Below are 19,677 nucleotides of genomic sequence, written 5' to 3'. Positions count from 1 at the left end.
CTATCTATCTATCTATCTATCTATCTATCTATCTATCTATCTATCTATCTATCCATCCATCCATCCATCCATCCATCCATCCATCCATCCATCCATCCATAATTAACTTGAATATTTCACACTATGCTAACTAAGAGTGAAATTATTGAGTTTAACCTATCATGGTATTAACTGTCCATTTAGAAACAGAAGCCTGTTGTTAAAAGTAATGTAAAAACTTTTTGCAAAAAAGTGTAGATATATAAAGTAAGGTATTTTTTTCTATTTTATACAAATACAATGAAATTTAGTTTTGACAATACACAATACAACTTAGAGAAAAGGGAATATAATGTAGAATGTATACAATATTGCACATATGTATGATGGCTTGACTATTAAAATGTGTTCTGTGAGAAATATTTTGCACATAGTATAAAACCTTTAGAGATATATTGCACATTGTATAGATTGAAAAGTGTTAAAGTTCATGTATAGCAGCAAAAAAGGAAGCTTAATGTAAAATGGTCCTTAATGTTCCTTAATAACTGTAAAGAACTAGGCAATTAATGTGGAAATAGGGGCGAAATCTGCACTTCAGTCTGTTTGTATGTGTCTTGATGGCCCTGTACCTTTTTCCAGATGGTAAGGGGGCAAACATTCTGTTTGCTGGATTAATGGTGTCTTTGCTGATGCTGCTGGCCTTTGTTTGCTTATACAGTGTCCAGGTTGGGGAACTCAGTGCCTGTAAGAAATGCTGTAAGAAAAAAGTAGCATTCTCATTTTCACATAAGAATTACACAGCCAAAGAATCTTCAGGTTCTTGAGGAGTCCCAAGCAATTTTTACTGACGTCTTGCATGAAAAGGGATCCTGTATATAAAAAAAAATGAATAAATAAATAAATATATATGACAATATATAAGGGCACATATGATCATAAATGCAAGTTTTACCTGTATTTTGAAGTGATTCAAACAGTGGGACTGATAATAAGTCCTCAAGTACAGTATCAGTGATTGGGTAAGACTTGGATTAGATGAGAGCTGTTACTCTAAATGAATCCCTCTGCTGTCAGTATGTTTGTGGATAAGTCACATGAGTTTTCAGTCATATCAGCCTTTTGGCTTGTTTGGTGTAAATATAAATATGAGTTGTTTAACTCGGTCAAACGTGAACAGCTGAGTGGATTTCCTGAATCTAAATCAGACAGTATTTACACTAACCGTGATGTTGATTTTATTGTTATACTTTGCCATTTCATTGCTGTGGAACTTGATTGTACAATACAATGAACTCAAACCTTAAGTGTGTTTTCACTTAATGAGGTTACCAAGATTTTGACAAGACAACGTCAGTGCTTTGGCACTGAAAGTTATTGCTTTTGTTATACAGGATTTTGTATATGAATTTTGTGTGTGATCCTGTTGCAGGCCCTTCCCTCCTCTCTCTTTCTCTCTTTCTCTGTCTGTCTCTTGTGGTATTGGGGTTATTACCTTCAAAGAGGCCACTCAAAAAATAAATGCTCAAAGAGAGGCTTAGGTCAGGGGATGTGACGCCCTTGTTTTTCACAAACGTTTTGAGAAGTGTATGTTTGCAGACTAGTGAGTAACAGTAAAAAGTAAAAGTGAGCACAGATGGTAACTGTAGTGTTATTGGGAGTCCTTTAGAGAAATCTAGTCATACTAAATACTTCTAAACATTTTAGTGGCAAAGTGGAAATGTAAAAAAATAATAATAATTCCCTGAGGTGACATGAAGGGCAAATCAGAGAGAAAAGATACTCAAAGGGCAACATGTTTTTCTGGGTGATACACAATAGTGAGATAATGAATCATTGCTTTTTTAGTGTATTCTTTAAAGTTATAATTAAGTGTGATTAAAAAGGATGTTAAATAGGTTAGTGTTTTGTGAATGGGGGTCATCGGATGAGTACAAGACAGTGTTTATGTTTACAGCAGCAGTTCTTAAGTGCAGGTTTTTAGGTATCTATGCTGAGCTACTCGCAACAGTATATAGTTAGCCACTGTCAAGTTATTCAAGAGAAAAAGCCACTAAAAAGTAAAAATACAGCTTGTCAGAGAGAGAGAGAGAGAGAGAGAGAGAGAGAGAGAGAAAGAGAGAGAGAGAGATTGTTAGGTATGCTGTTGTCCTACAGTATTGTACTGTAAAAGGGTGTTTATTGTAATCAGAGTGCTTGTATAAATCTGTAGTCATGAAGGCCCTAAAACAACAAAAAAAGGTCCTAGACTCCGATGATAGTTTATGGCATGTAAAAGTGACATTGATTCACAGTGCACATGGTTTATTTTAAATGTTGATGGCTCTGAAGGTCGAACGACTCCTGTTGGAGAGCCGTACTGGATTTGATTATCCCTGTATAAAAAAATCGACCTGTTTTTCACAGTCCGTGCCTCTGGCACTCGGGTACAGGCTGTATCCTTAATTCATTTTCTTCCTCTATATCCTTTGGCACCCTACCAAGAGCCTGAATTCTCTCTGTCATTACAGATTACCTCTTTTTTGAAAATTGTGGTAAATTTTTTTTTTTCTAGGTTCTTGAATGAGATAAAAGCATAAATCACAGTGCAACTGTTATTGATTAAGAAAAGCAGAAAGACATAGGATGAATGTTTCTGAGGGGTTTAGGAGAGTGAGAAATGAAATATTTCTCCCGTTTTTGATAGAGTAGTTTCGTGGTGCTTGCATGAATAATTCTAAGAACGTTGACCTATTTTTGACAGAGGAAAAACTGTGTTAGATTTCCCCACATGCATACCTTAAATATTTGCACCTCAGCAAATAATCTTGACTTCATACTGTGATTTGTACCCAATCTACAATCACATAAACTGCCCTGTGGTCACCCTAAGACACTTATTTACAATATACTCATACTGAACTGTGCTTTCTGCACAGTATTAGTCTATAGAGTATACAGTTGTAGAAGACGAGTTCCTTTTTTTAATCTGCTTCCTCTGAATGTTGTCTTAGAGTTTTTCTTTGCAACTGTTGCCTCTGACAGGCTAATTTAGGATCTTATTAAGTGCTATAATTAAATTTGTAGCTTATCAAAGGAAGTGTCAGCAGTGTGGTAAAATACCACTAGGTGCTGCCACAGGAATGCTCAGTTTGGGTAGAAATAATAGATAGAAACAGAAATAGCATGTGTCAACATTTGAACAGTTTACATTTTTAAAACATTTTTATAAAAGGCCTGCTTGATTAAAAAATAAATAAAATATTTTAGATTTTTTTATACAAATAAAAGAAAAATATAATTAACGTAATTCACTATTTTATATCGATTAAATTGAGTAATCAATTACATTGGCACAATTGTAATTATTTAAATACAATTAAATATTTAAAGAAATACTTTACCACTACATTGTTGTTATTGCATTGAAAAATAAAGAATTGAAAAAAAAATAACAATTAAATAAGTTGAAAATTTAATTTAATTGTTTACATTTGTTAGACCTCATTTGGGTAATACAGGTGTGTGTGTGTGTGTGTGTGTGTGTGTGCGTGTGTGTGTGCCTGTATTAAAATTAATATTTAATTTTAAAAAGAAATGACCTACTTAACTGTTCTACTTATTTCAGCATTCTTTAACAAATATCTTTATTCCTGCCATCCTTCATGCACTCACTCGATGTTAAATTTTCAGGATTTTCTCCTTTTAAATGAACCCTTTGAAGCTGGACATAAAACAATAAAGAATCCACAGCATTAGCGTGTGAGTAGCCACAGTGCGCTAACTCAAATTTCTGTGTATGTTTGCAAGCATTTATAATAATTGTAAAAAATGTGCTCAAAGTGCGAGGTGGAGAATAAACAAACTAGGTCTGCCACTTAATATCTTCTTGAGGAAACTTTGAACTATGTTCTGCACATAAAAAGGATGGCATACTGAACTCTTGTTAGGGGTCGTGGCAGTGAATGATCCGTCTCCATGCAACCCTGTCCTCTACATCTGCCTCTTTCATACAAACTACCTGCATGTCTTCCCTCACCACATCCATAAACCTCCTCCCCGCTTGGCGGCTCTATCCTCAACATTCTTCTTCTTATATAGCCATGTCCCTCCTCTGCACATGTTCAAACCCTCTCAATCATGCCTCCTCACCTTGTCTTTTAAACGTCCTACATGTGCGGTCCCTCTAATAAACTCATTTTCAATCCTGTCCAACCCCATAACTCCCAATGAAAATCTCAGCATCTTCAGCTCTGCTACCTCCAGCTCCACCTCCTGTCTTTTAGTCAATGCCACATCTCTAAACCATACAACATCGCAGGTCTCACCACATTCCAATAAACTTTCCCTTTCACTCTTCTATCACAAATCACTTCTGCCACTCTTCTCCACCACTCCATCCTGCCTGCACTCTTTTCTTCACTTCTCTAACACACTCTCCATTACTTTGCACTGTTGACCCCAGGTACCTGAACTCCTCCACCTTCACCACCTCTTCTCCCTGCAACCGCACCACTCCACTGCCCTCCCTCTCATTCACACACATGTACTCTGTCTTACTCCTACTGACATTCCCCTTCTCATTCCCCTTCTCTCTAGCACGTACCTTCACCTCTCCAGGCTCTTCTCAACCTGCTCCCTACTCTCACCACAAATACCAATATCCTCCGCAAACATCATAGTCCATGAAGACTCCTGTCTGACCTTATCTGTTAACCTGTCCATCACCACTACAAACAGGAAAGGGCTCAGAGCTGATCCTTGATGCAAACGCACCTCCGCCTTGAACCAGTTTTTCATTCCTACTGCACACTTAACTGTTGTCACACTGTCCTCATACATGTCCTGCACCACTCTCAAAAACTTCTCTGCCACACCTGACTTCCTCATACAATACCACAACTTCTCTTTTTGGCACTCTGTTGTACGCTTTCTCTAGAACTAGAACTCCTTTTGACCTTCTCTATACTTCTCCATCAACATTCTCAAAGCAAATATTGTGTCTGTAGTGCTCTTCCTTGGCATGAAACCATATTGTTGCTCACAGATGTTTACCATTCAGATGGTCTTCATTCAGCCTGGCTTCCACTACTCTTTCCTAAAACTTAATGGTGTGACTGATCATATTTTACATATTTTTTCATATCATACTTTATTCCCTGTAGTTACTGCAGGTCTGCACATCTCCCTTATTCTTAAAAACCGGTTCCAGTACACTTCTTCTTCAATCCTTAGGCATCCTCTCACCTTCCAAAATTTTGTTAAGCAATCTAGTTAAAAACTCCACTGCCATCTCCCTTAAGAGTAAGACATCTACATGCTTCTACTGGAATGAAATCTGGTCCACCTGACTTTACACTCTTCATCCTCTTAAAAGCTGCTGCTACCCCCTTCTTACTTCCTTACTTACTTCTTTTCTTTATTTATTATCTGCTCAAAATACTCCCTCCACTTTTCAACACTCTCTCCTCACTAGTCAACACATTTCCATCTCCATCCTTTATTGCTCTAACTTGCAAGACATTCTTCCCAGCTCGGTCCCTCTGCCTGGCCAATTGGTATAAATCCTTTTCTCCTTCCTTACTGTTCAGCTTTTCATACAGCTCCTCATATGCCTTTTTCTTAGCTTTTGCCACATCCCTCTTCACCTGCTGCCGCATCTGCTTGTACTCCTGCCTACTTTTCTCATATCTCTGCCGATCCCAATTCTGTTTCGCCAACCTCTTTATCCTTATGCTTTCCTGCACTTCCTCATTCCACCACCATGTCTCTGTCTCTTCCGTTCTGTTTCAGCTTCCTGTTCATCACTTCTTCAGAAACTCTCTTCACCTCCACTACACTCTTACTATACCCTTCCTTCAGAATCACCCCTACACCATTTCTCTTTTCATCCACACCATGATAGAAGAGTTTAAACCCACCTCCAATGTTCCTGGCCTTTATTTTTTTTTCCACTTAGTCTCCTAAACACACAACGTATCTACCTTTCTCCGGTCCATTAGATCAGCTACCTCTCTCACTTTACCAGTCATAGTACCAACATTTAAAGTGCCCACTCTAACCTCCACTCTCCTACACTCCTCCTTTCCCTGCTGTCTCTGTGGACGTCTTCCTCCTCTCCCTCCCCTGGACAACAGTAGCCCAATTTCCACCTCTACCCTGTTGGCTAACAATACCTGTGGCGGTTATTGATAACCCGGGCCTCGACCGATCCGGTATGAAATTCTGGTTCGGGATTTTTTTCGTGAAATTTGTTTTAATTACCAAACATTTGTTTTATGATGCGCCAAGTGTCAAATCAAGCACCAAAATCTGCCATGATCCTTCTTCTTCTTCTTCTTCTTCTTCTTCTTCTTCTTCTTCCTCTTCTTCTTCTTCTTCTACTTCTTTATTGGCAGTTCACATTCTAAAGTAGATCATTATCTAATGTGGTAATAGATCTGTCTCGCTCGGATCAAGAGGTGGAAACCAGAATACAGTCAGTACGTTTTATTTGCCATAGTATACAAATAATTCTGGGTCTGGGGAATAGGGATATAAGTCACTGATCCTGTCAGGGAACCACCAGCCAAAATGCTGCTTTTTAATATTGCATTCTATTTAAAATGTATACATAGTTAAAGGTCCCTCATTAATTAGTTGATCTGTGGTATGTTTGTTTAGTTCACATTGCTTTAATGATGCATGGAAAATATTGGAAACACTAATAGTACAGTTTGAGCTCTTTAATAAATTGTTGGAATTAATTTATTTAGGTCTAAAAATGCCATTTTCTGTTTCTTTGTATAAACCAGCTGCAGTTGTTTCAGAAGTTGCCTTAGTATTTGGATGGATATAAGGATGCAAAGATATTTCTTAGCATTTTTATTCATTTATTGTTGCTGTTTGTTGGTCTGTTAAATAAAAAAAAAAAAAAAATGATAAAGGTTTCATTTTTGTCACACACACACACACACACACACACACACACACACACACACACACGTGATTGATTATCTATAATCATGATATATTACATGATGACATTTTACAACTTCTTATTACTTATAGATTAATTGTATATATCAGGTATACTTTGTCATACGTTAAATCAAAAGGAAATTCTCTTGATTAGAGAGGTGAATTTGAATTGTTATTTAAAAAAAAAAAACATTATCCTATAATCAACTAAGGGAGAAATAATTAAACACATGAACAAATAGGCAATTCCAGTTTGCACCCAATTAGACATTAATGCCAATATATACAATTAGCTAATTGGTAATGATAGCTCTTCTTAATATCTCCATCAGTTAAGTTTATATATTAGAAAAAATTTAATCAGAAAAACGTTTACAGGTGACCACATAAAAATTATTAAGACCTTAATTTACAGACATCAGGTGGAATGCTAATCTCAGTCCTTTTCTTTCAAACATAGAACTATGTAGCCTTTTAGTACAGCTGTGGCCCTCAAGGGTAGTATTTGTTGATTCCCCTGCTCTCTGAAGCCTTTCTAAAGTTAATTAGCAGGTTTAGTATGTGCGTTAGAGGCGGGGACTCACCATTGTGTGTTAGAAGTAAACCCTGCAGGACAACAGTTGGGAACTCTGTAAATAAACCCTTTCTATGCTCAGTGATCAGTCTCATCTGTCAGTGTTCCTGATCTTGCCTGAGACTAAAATGCAACTGGACTCCAGCCTGCTCGAGTGTACAGTGTTCTCTCTTTTGCTTCTCGTATGATGTTTTAGTGTGTCTTTTCAGTTTGAATATAAAAACAAGTCCTTTTGACTGAGGGTGGCCAGATTGTTTCGGCATGATGTTTCCGGCTTTATGTACACTGAGTCATTCTGCGTGAGAAAAATGTAAGCACAGGCTCTTTGCTTTATTTTGTGCATTGACATTAGCATCAGAACCCTTACAATTGCCTCACAAGCACAGATTCTACAGATTCTATTACTGTAGCTTCAGTAAGACAAGCTAGAATTCAGAGTTCTAAAAAGAGATTAACTTTTCATCACATAGTACTGTTTAATTTTTTTTTTTTCACTGAATCTACATTAAAGCTGTGCTTCTTAAGAAGGCTTGCGTTTTCTGTATTGTATTGCCTTTCAGCTTATTCTGTGCCTCAAAATAGCATTCAGTGAAAGCACATCTGATGTACTGTGACTGTGTGAGTGTGTGTATATTGATGTCTGTTGAGAGGAGGAGAACACATAAAAGAATTGATTAAGCCAAAAGCTGCTGCTACTGCTGCCACTGTGACACCCATGACATTGTAGCGAGTGCAGCGCGAAGACTAGATGGGGTGGAAATGCCACAAGGGTACACAGAGATCTTACTGAGACTTGCAGTAACTATCATGTCGTATTGTCTATATACAGTACAGTGCATGATGAGGAGGCTGAAACTTTAGAGAAGGGAAAAGCCATGTATGATATACAAATAGCTCTGATCACTTACACATGGTGTTTTATTCTGGGGCCGAGATGCTTTTTTAATGCATTAGATAATTACATTTTTATTTGTATAGCGCCTTTGAAAATGAACATTGTCTCAAAGCAGCTTTACACAGAAAATGTGGTGATTAAAAGTGAATATGTTCTTTATAAGTAAGTTTGTCCCTGATGAACAAGCCGGTGGCGACTGTGGCAAGGAAAAACTCCCCGAGATGGCATAAGGAAGAAACCTTAAGAGGAACCAGACTCAAGAGGGAACCCATCCTCATCTGGGTTGCACCAAATGTCCATTTATAGCAGATATAAGATGTTGCGTGGTACAGTGTTGATGATCATGAGCAGGTGGATTTTATTTTTAGCTCAGATTTTACAACAGTTTCATTTTACTTTATCAGCAACACTGCTCTGGTGGTCAAACATTGCACAATAGAAAAATAACATGGATAAAGACATTTTAAAATATATTTATAATTATTATACATTTTTTAAGCATGTTTAGTTTGGAATATTATTAGTTTTTGGGTAAAAAAATTATAGACTTTTTTCACAGACCTGTAGTTAATTAATTCCTACTTGTAAACAGTAAGGTTCCCTATAAAATTTGCTAGTAGAAGAGTACATTCAACATGTGTTGTACTAAATCTTTTGTCACCATGTGGATTAATTTCAGTGTTAGCGCACAAATATTATACACATTCAATGACAATGAACAAAAATATTGGGACACCTGATTTTTTTTTTAAGCCATTTGTGGTTTTTCAACAAATTGTTGACACAATTATATTACCACAGCCTTTGAATGCTTTAGCATTAAAATTTGTGACTGTTCACAGAGCGCACTAAACGGAGATATGAGTGGCCTGCTATAGAGCTCTGACCTCAATCCTGATGAGCACCTTTGGAATAAATTACCTTACTAATAGTTCCATTTGTACACTGACTTTACTAAGGCCTCTGTGGCTGAATGAGAACAAATTCTTACAAGCACACTCCAAAATATAGTGGAACATCTTCCCAGGAGAATAACTATGATAATGGGACTAAATGTGGAATGGGATGTTCCAAAAGCACATATGAATCTTATGGACAGGTGTCCACCTGTACACTTTCGTCTATATAGTGTATGATTTGCGAACAGGATATTGTACACTATGTAGTAGGACGAAGCAGTAAAAATAACAAAAGAACAAAAAACAAAAAGTATGCAGACAAACAATTTAGTAAGTATTTATATTATAAGAAAAAAAACTATATTGTCAACATTAATAAGACTGTTGCAGTTACTGATGTAATAGGCATAAGAACATAAACCACTTAATTTCAGTACGCGCTTGCATCTTATAACTACTATCATCCAGTGATCCCTAACTGTATTTGCTGTGTAGCGGACTGCTTGTGACTTTCTGATTTGCACAGTAAAACATTAATGATTGTCTGGTTGTTAAAATGATAGATAATCGAAAATACATGCACATGTTGATATACGACATACACAGATGGTGATATATGATTCATAACTAAAATCTGTTTTAGTTTGTAGCACAATAACCACATTTACTAGTTTGCTTTCAAAATTGAGACTGAATAAATGCCTTACATGCTCAGCAAGCAAAACCTTTTATCAACGTTAAATATATTTTCATTATTCATGAAATCTTTTATTCAATCTTTCCACTGATTGGCAGTCTCTTATTTGGTGAAACAGAACTAAAATCAGTTTATTTTGTATTCCTTAAGCGAGTATGTGGCAGTGGTTGATTTATCTCAGCTGGTGTGTGAGAGATACATACACATTTCTGGCTAATTTTGACCTCCACTAATGGTCCTATTTGTGAATTGCAATTACATGACATTATGGGCGACCTACAAAAGTGTAGTACTGTCGGTATTATTATTTCTTTGTTTGCAATAAGTATTCTTCTAAGTGTTCTTCCTTTGTATTATTCTTTCTAATTTACTGGAAGATTTCTGTATCATGTACGGTATCACTGGGAGTGAACCAGAAGGCGGACTTAGTCCCTGAAGTGTTCATTCTGCCGTTTAAAAAAATTAGATGGATTAGAGGACACAGAGAACTTCATCAGGCTGTTGTGGAGGAAATACCAAAGCTGTAGAAAGAGAAAGAAAGAAAGAAAGAAAGGCTCACTCGCAGAGCACATGCATACCACACAACCTCTTTCAACAGCAGTCCAATTTAGGATTGATGGATGGAGCTCCTAATGAAGTCATTCTCTGTTTACAACCTTTTTTCTCTTTACTAGTGAGGTCTGGATGAGCCTTTGATGGTGACCTCACACTTGCACCATGTTTTTTATATGGAGTAAAAAAATGGACCCCAGGTTGGTGAAGAGATCTGCAGATGTTTAAGGAAAGAGAGAGAGAGAGAGAGAGAGAGAGAGAGCAGACATTCCGGATACCCAGGTGTCTCAGTGAGCAAGGAGGCGAATGGAAAATTAAAGTAACATTAGTGCAAATATGAGTGAGCATGCCTTAAAGAAAAGCCCAGAATGGGGGATGTAAAAAGGAGGCAGGGGGTAAAGATAGTGAATAAAAATAAGAATAAAGAAAAAAGTGAGAAAGAAGGCAAAAGAGAGACAGAGTGAGTATATAGGAGGGGCTATGAGGGAAATATGGGGAGGGGAGAGATAAATAAAGGGCCATGCAGTCACCTCCCTCTTGCTCCTGTGGAGCTGAGTTGCATGACCCCAAAAAGCTTTGTGAGTTTCACTGAATAGAGAGAGGGAAAGAGAGGGAGAGAAAGGAGAGAGAGAGAGAGAGAGAGAGAGACGAAGGAGGGTGGGAGGAAAAGAGGAAGGCTCTTAGATAAGAAAGTGAGACAGAAGAGGATGAAAGAAGAGACGGAGGGAGAGAGAAGCAGCAGCAGTTGATCTGATCTCTCTTAGGCGTGTCATGGATTTGTGGATCAGTATTGCAGAAGTGAATGGACAGTTCTGGAATTCTGTGCCTGGTCCAGTGGAATAATTAGGAATATTGTGCGGTCCAGTGGAATAGTCTGGAACTGCAGACCTGGAGCTGTCAGCGTGATCTTATTATGCCCTCTGTGTCACTAAGTATGCCACCGACGATGGCTGGACGCTCTCGGACATGGGTCTGTCTTTCCTGCATGTTTTGGGTAAGTAATGGGTTGTTCTTAATGAGATCTTTAGAGTCAGGGACCAGAGAGTACATGTGTGGAATTCAACTAAGTCTAGCCCATGTTTTCTTGAATGAAGTGATGCTGAAAGTGCTGCAAGCTTGAATGAACATGTACATCAGGAGTATTTTTGGCTTTATGCACTCTATACATAATACTGAAATAGATCTTTCTAGTTTGACTTTGCTAACCCTATTTGACACTTTCTTTCTGATTGTCTTTTTTTTTCTTTGACCAGTTACTTCGACTTGTTGGGTTTTAGCAATCTTGCCTGACCTCTACTCATTTAGTTAGAACTCTTCGTTTAAGAATGGACTAAAAAGAATCTTAAATTCCATCAAAGCCTTGTGTCCAGTCACTGACTGACTGGACATGGATGTGAACCATCTATAGCTTCCCTGTGGAAATAAGATTTTAGCTTGCTTCTTTAAGGAGTGCAGGATCCTATCCAACAGCATGAGTTAGTCATGAGAGGAATTGTGCTTACAGCTGTAAATATAATTATAAAGAAACAAGCAGATGTAGGAAACAGGCAAATATTTGAATGATGGGCTTTTCAGGCTCTAGGACAAAATTCATACTAAACCTGGCAAGGGTTTTTCTTGATAACTTGATGGCATCTTTTGTTAAAGGGTCCTTATCAATAATATATAGATTTGAGATTACAGCTTTTAGTGCCTAAAGAAAAAAGTTTGATTGCACTTCTTCAGAATGTAGTAAATTATAAATGGTAGTTTGAGCATGTGTTCTGGTCACTCTGGTCTCGCTTTGGAAAAGTGGGAAGCTTAGTAGAACACACAGGTAAAAGGAGAAGGAGACAAGGAATTTGATTTGCAGATAAGAGGACGACAAGCCAGGTAAGTGACCGATTAGAGGACAGGCCGTGTCACTGCTATTTGGGTGGTCTGTAAATAAGATCCAGGATATGGGCCTTGAATGAAGACTCCTGAGACAAGGTGTGACTTAACGATAGGCTTTTTAGCCACTCATCCAAACACATATTGAACCCAGGACAAAAATGTCAAAGAACTTAATGGAATGATCAATGTCCATTAACTAATGCTAATTTGATATAGAGCATACGTGAAGACTCAAGGTCAATCCACTTCAGCACTTTGGTTTATGGTCTACAAAATGAGGCTCAGATGCCAAAATCACGTGTAAGAGTTGTACTGTGGTTGTCCCAGGAGGGGTTGAATTTCTTTTCGTCGAGGAATGGCTCTTTGGAACAGAAAGGGACAGCCAAGGAATTATCATTCAGATCAATAGGAATTAATGCTTGCTAGTAAATAAGAAGAAAGCAGAGAATAATATTATATAGATCTTTTGGAAATAGTCTCAATTTATTCCATTGCACACCCTTTGTGCTATGCAAATTGTAGATTAATGTGTTTTTTTTGTACTATGATTAGGAGGTATTTATCCTTCATCAATATAATGATGCTTTTCTTTTTTCCAATCCTCCAATCTTAAGATGGCATATTGGGTTTATTTTGTGAAATTTATAATTGCAGTATCTTGCTTCAGACTATTTTCCGTATACTTTCCTCAATGAACAATTTGTCTTACTGTTTCTGAGGTTAGCTTTCTGTATACTGACCTACCCTCCATGTCTATGTCAGCACACGTTAGTGTAAGATCTCTGTGATTGAGCTGTTACACCAGTTCACAAAGAAAAATGAAACTCACAGTGACATTTTGGATGTAGCCCGGGACAACATGAAAGGCCATGTGATTTATGATGCATTGCACCCACAGTGCCACCACTGCATGCTTCACTGACCACCACAGCTCTCTTGCCTCCAATAACACTTAAGCTGCAATCTGGAACATCTAAAGATCCTAGTAAGCCCTATTTTTTTAAACACTAACTTTCTGTCCCTCATATTTCACTTACTACTCCCCCTCTTTTTTTCTGTCATCTCAAACTTCCTCATTATTCTCAAAATCATTCTCTCACTCCCACTCCGACTTTTCCTGAAATCTTCGTCTCGCTATTGTGCCAGCATTTCTTTTCCTAAGATCAAGTCCTGTTTATGTGTCTGGCTCCTTAAAAGTATCTTTGTCCTTTTAAATCTATATAACATATGCTTTTGATTTCAGCAGAATGCTCACTACATCTCTCTCTCTCTCTCTCTCTCTCTCTATACCACACACACACACACACACACACACACACACACACACACACACTTGATGTAGTGTCTCCAGATGCAAGCACGTGTCTGGGAATGTGAACATTTGTCTAGGGTGTCTCGTTTAGTGTGTGAGACAAGCGAACAGCACCTCTGTCTCCGGAGCAGATAGCAAACCCATGTTTGTTGGCCAGGAGCAGCAGCAGCTCACAGTCTTTCTCTCTAAGATGTGTTTCCTAGTCAGTTCCTGATACTCATCAGAAGTTCATTAAAAGCTTGGCAGTTGTTCTGGGAGCTAGAACAGGATGCTTGGATGTGCACCATATGGTTCTTATCACTTGTGAACATAGGATGATTGTGCTCTAGTCTTTTCTCTCTGTTGGAGGTGTCCTGTTGTTGCCGGGTCAGAAATGGAATAATAAGATGCAAAGTGTTAAACCAACCACTATTCAAGATGTATAAATGAACTGTACATAAACATAAATTGTACATGCTGTTATATATGATACAGAGTTAGAGACTTCTGTTTATTTGACTAGTTTAATGGAGATTTTAGAAGTTTTTGGATTATACTTCTTTTTCCTGAGGAAATAGAGAATTTAGAATTTATATTCTGGATTAAAGACTCCATTTACTTTATATTTTCAATGTTGATGGCAAAACTCAAAGTCAAATTCATACCTACTAATACTTACTATGATCAGAAGCTACACTTCTACACCATTGCCCATACCTGAAGTCTGGATTCCAAATTTTCACAGAATTTCTCAGAGAGATGACCACTCTGGACATGATTCAAGAAATGAAAGAGGTGCTGAAACCTGGTTGTAATTAAGTTTAGAAACAGCAGGATGTCTAGGCCCCAAGTGGGACCTTGCATGTGGTATTTTCTGAGAAAGAGGCCCCCCTATAGGAGCATTCTTTGTTCTTGTAATGCACACCGTATTGGTCCACTGTACAAATTTCTGTGCTTATACACATGGCTCTCCAGGAAATCAGCATAATAATTTTTTTTTTGTTTGGTACACCGTATCCTTGTGCCTATATATTTATCGCCTTTTTTTTTTGGGATGTGTAATCATACTTTTCAGACATTAAATTAATCACTTGCAGCATTTAATGAATGCTTTCCCCATACATGGACATATTGAATTAGGCTGTAATAAGTAACACAGATCACACTGTGCTATATTAGACTACCCCTGATACTACATTAATTTGTAAAAGTTGGAAAATAATTTAAGTGTTTAACTTGATGTTTTGTGAAATGTAGACATTTGGCCATAGAGTCGTACAAACTGCCTGAGATAGTATAATCACCCCCTGATAACTGAACTGATGAAGTGATTCCACTCTCTAGCATCACATCACAGATCAATAATTAAATTATGATCAATTTTTCAAAACTTTGTTTATGGATGCTGAAAGCATTACAGTAGTACAAGTTGAATAGGTCTGGCAAAGATGCTCTGCTCTTACTAACAGACATTTTAACCACATTTCCCATCGAAATAACAAACAGCTGTTTAGGTTGAATTTGATTCTTGTTTTTTTTACACTCTGACCTTAGTCACAGAATACCACCTTTGTTGATGAGGGAGTTTATTTAGACACATGTGATGGTTTTTACATTGAACTAATTACTTAAATTTGTTCCTTTTATAAGAACATTGCAATGTTTGTATCACTATTTATGAACATTTGGTAACCGTTAGCATAACTAGCTGGAGTAAGTGGAATATCAGGGGCATGCCCTCTATTGCCTTCCAGAAATAAAATGTTGCCACTCTTATATTGTATATAAACTTAGGAGAGCCATGTAGATATCACTATTACTGATAATAGGTAAAATCTCAGAATGCTATAAGCTGCAGATTCCCACAGCTTTTCATTGACATTGACAGCCTCTAGGATTTATGTGCATTAAGGCTAATTTTTGAAACCCTGCTTCACAGACACATTATATCACATGTCACATGAAATACTGTAGTGGGTATATTTAACATAAACTGATTGTTCAGTTTGTATCATATGGCTGGACCTACTTCACCAAAAGTGCTACTTCTGATGTGCAGATGTATGCATGTCCCAGACGAGAGCGCAAGTCTGTGTTTAATATTACTTTATTGGGGCTCTGAGCCCACATTCAAAAACGTTGGTGAATATTAGAAATATCTCTCCCACATATTTGACATACACTATAGTATTTGTTTCCATAAGTCACCAGGGGTAGTGAAACAGAGCTCTGTTTGGCTTTGATAAACAACCATTCTGATGGAGTCTGAATAACATGCACTTTAGCCAAGATTAGGGGTCCGTCTAGGTAACATGTGTATCTCAACTTTCACAAAATGCCTTACAAGGTAATGATTAAAGCTCTGGATATGTTTCTTCTAATCCATTTATGTGCCATGAAATACCACTATTATAGCGTAATAAATTTGGAAGGCTTCTCTTGATTTAACCATGACTCTTCCATCTTGTGAAATACTGCTACAAAATACTTTTAATTTTTTTTGTAATTTTGCCACAAGGCTGATTTTACAGAGTGTGCAATTACACTGCAGAGCATGTATGTGTATGTCATAAGAACATCTCTTACAGATGACAACCTTCCAAAGGCTAATGAAAAGTTCAGTTCAAGTTTCTGTGCAAATTGTGTTGATAATTTAATCTATTTTTCCCCTTAAAATATAAACTAATAATAATATGGTCAGTTATTGATCTCATACTTCTTTCAAATTTTTTTCTGTTCATGGTCAAGACAATATGTCAGAATTAATGTTAGAATGTCAGCAATGATATATTTAGGTCTGGGTTAAAAAAAATCAAGTATATATTGCTATAGTCAGGATTTTTGATGAGAGTTGTAAAGCTGTATCCTGGATCTGGTTTCAGTTTGAGGATATGTAAGGATCTTAGACTCATTCTCATTCATTATTGCTACTTATGGTCTAAGAAAGAGGCAGCAATATTTTGTAGGTTTTGCCATTCTCTGACTAGCTAATTTTCTAGTAAAGATTCAATCTTTCTAAAAGAAAATGCCCCCGAAATTTACATGGGATTAGAGGATGAGACATTTATTTAGTAAGAAACTTTTTTTGTTCTGTACTAAATGAAAAACACATGATCCTGGTAGATAGAGAGGTTACATTCCAATCCCTCCTCCCTGGGCAAAATAAATGATGATGGGCCCAGATGCATCCCCTCTAACTGTTTATGGTTGAACTGAAAAGGTTTGGTTGACTAACCTGACCCAACCCAAAGGATGGAGATACATCTATAGGCTAGTGTCCAACACCTAATGCTACAACTGTGTAAAAACTAACTATAAACTATAAATTATTAATTAACTATAAATATTTAATAATGAAGCTGTTGGTGACTGTAATTATGCCAAACATTACTTATATCAAATACACCTACTGTACCTTGAGAATTTCTTTGGATATATAGGGTGATGAATTAAGTCTGGGAAACAGGCCTAATGTCATTTTCCCAGAAATTAACCATTAAAACAAAACATTTCCATGTTTAGTGTATTTACTGTATGTGTTTTATATTTGTAAAACTTGGCCAGCTCCAAATTATTCCCACTTTAGGACATTCCCTTATAAATGTGTCTAAAATAGTGAGTAAGACATACTTTAAGGTCAGTCCTTAGTCTTGGCACAAGCAACACTTCTTATTGTGGGACATGGACTTTGTAGCAGACACCCGGATTGCTGGATCCTGGCTGTTTCTTAGAGGAAGGATTTATGTCTGTCCTGCTGCCCAGTGTGTAAATGATAGAGTGAGCTGTATGCTCAGAGACGGATTTATAGTACAGGGTGCATTGCTGAACTTGAGTGATGGAAGCTTTGAAATGAAGAAGGGATGGTTGCTGTGGTGCTCCTCACACACACACACACACACACACACACACACACACACACACAAACACACACACACAAATACAAATAGTCCCAGCAGGTTGCCTAAAGGCTACAGAATTTATTAAACATTGCAAGCAAGTGTTCAGGTACTTAGTTTATTTATTTATTTATTTATTACTTTTCAATTCTTCAGAATTCTTAGGGATTCTGAAAAAAACAAAAAATCTAAATTTGCATCATGATATAAATAACAAGATATGATTATCAATTATAAGACAGTATTTAATTTAACAAAACTGTTAGGGTTAGGGTTATAGGGTGTATATATACACACACACACACACACAGACACACACACTACACAGATGAAGCATCTGTGATGGTCACACACAATTGTGGGCCTTTTTGGATAGGGATTGGGCTGTGGAGATGATGCAAGGTTAACGGTTGTTAGGATTTGGGTAATTAAGCAGTATTGTTGGGATTTGTGACTGGGCGGTAGACATGAATTGTGAGGCTTTGGGGTGATGTAGAAAGATTGTGGGGATTTGTGACTGGGGAATGGTGCAGGATTTAGTTGGGATAAATGGTGTGGGGTGGAGTAATAGAAATAGGATTGTGTGGTTTTGGGATGGGTGACAAAGCGAGACTGTAGGGATTTGGGCTGGGGTTTTAGATTAGATTGGTGGGGTTTTTTTTACGCTAGGGTAGTTGGCTGGAATGTGAAATAACATTGTGGGGTTTTGAATCTGGAATAAATGAGCAGGACTATAGAGCTTTGGTGTTGGTGTGATAGAATGGTAGTATATGGCTTGAGGGCTAGGCTGACAGATCAGGATTCTGGTAATGCTCCAGGGGATTTGGGGGATTCTGGACTATTTAGGGCTGAGCTGAGGTGATGAACAGATGGAGTGAGAGGAAGGTTTTGGTGGGATTTGGGACATAAGTGAGGGGGATGGCTTGTGAGTATTTGGGACTGTAGTGAGAGTGATAGTTTGAAGGATTTTAGGGATAACATTGAGTTGAGAAGAACATTTTGTGGGGATTTGGGATGGGGTGCTTGGGAGGGTGATGCAAAAAAAACACTATTGACTTTTGGGACTGGGCACCAGTTGATCAACAGAATGCCTGCACCAAGTAACATATTTATCCTAAAAAAAATTAGATGGATGGTGTGCTATTTCCTTCCTCTGCTTTTGTTTGGAATATTGAATTAATGTATTTGACAGGGGTTAAGTGCTATTCAAAAGGCACTTGTATTGTTTGAGAAAAGTAGAAGTGCTTGCTAGGAAATTCTGTACACGATTGCTGTATATATGAGGTGTAGCAGTGTTATAATCTCTGTTACATAGGTAGGATAGCTTGTACCTGGGTCTTTGAGACAGGATGTATCTCTCAAATATACTAGCAACTTCCCACTGCAGCCTAAAGGATTGCTAAGTCAGATACATATCAGAAAATAGTACACATTCAAGCATGTTTTACTTTTAGATTTATTGATATTTTCCAACATTTGAAAGATGTTATTTCCCATTTAATTTTCACTATTAACTCCTGGAAAACTTTTCAAAATTTACCCATACTACTTTTCATTGTTCAGATGATCTCATCACCCTAAAATAGTTCATGAATAGCATTTCATTTATTTCAATCCCAAATCAATTAATTATCACGACTGAGTGCTCCCCTAACAATCTCCCCTAAGATCCCAGGATCTAATTTCAGAACCTTCATGTGGGGGCTTCTTCCTTACTAGAGAGAGAGAGAAAGAGAGGGAGAAAGAAAAGGAAAAAGAGAGTAGAGAAGAATGGTGGGAGAAAAAGCAGGAGAAAAGAGGTCAGACATCCTTGGTGTGTTCAAGTGGATGTAGGGTCGAGAAGGGTGGAAAGAGAGGGATGATGAGGTCAGAGGTCAGGTGCCCATGCTGGGTAATGTTTTGTGGATGGAAGAATAGTAGCGTTGTGAAAGAAAACAGAATGGTTGCAGGGGGTTGTTTTCTGTGAGAGTCCAGAGACTGAGGTGCAGGGAGTTGGAGGTCATTTGCTGAGTGTGTGTCTCTTTGAAACATCTACAAACTGTGCAAGGGTTCTGATTGGCAAGAAACTGAGAGGTATTTA

General features: G+C 37.5%; 1 protein-coding gene across 15 annotated transcripts in view; it reads left to right on the top strand.

Annotated features, from left to right (window-relative positions):
• tns1b (tensin 1b) overlaps positions 1–19,677 on the top strand; it is a 244,776-nt gene that overhangs the window by 54,909 nt on the left and 170,190 nt on the right. Inside the window, exon 1 of one of the 15 annotated variants that reach the window (XM_046844812.1) lies at positions 11,230–11,529. The exons of the other annotated variants lie outside the window; for them this stretch is intronic. Within the exon in view, the coding sequence (XP_046700768.1) occupies positions 11,449–11,529 (81 nt within the window). The 5' untranslated portion in view covers positions 11,230–11,448. Of the gene's footprint in view, positions 1–11,229; positions 11,530–19,677 lie in introns of those variants that run through there. 15 annotated transcript variants of the gene reach the window in all.

The sequence above is a fragment of the Silurus meridionalis genome, chromosome 3, assembly GCF_014805685.1.
Source record: "Silurus meridionalis isolate SWU-2019-XX chromosome 3, ASM1480568v1, whole genome shotgun sequence".
NCBI lineage: Eukaryota > Metazoa > Chordata > Actinopteri > Siluriformes > Siluridae > Silurus > Silurus meridionalis.
The sequence above is the reverse complement of the archived record's forward strand: the minus strand, read 5'-3'. Positions and strand labels throughout refer to the sequence as shown.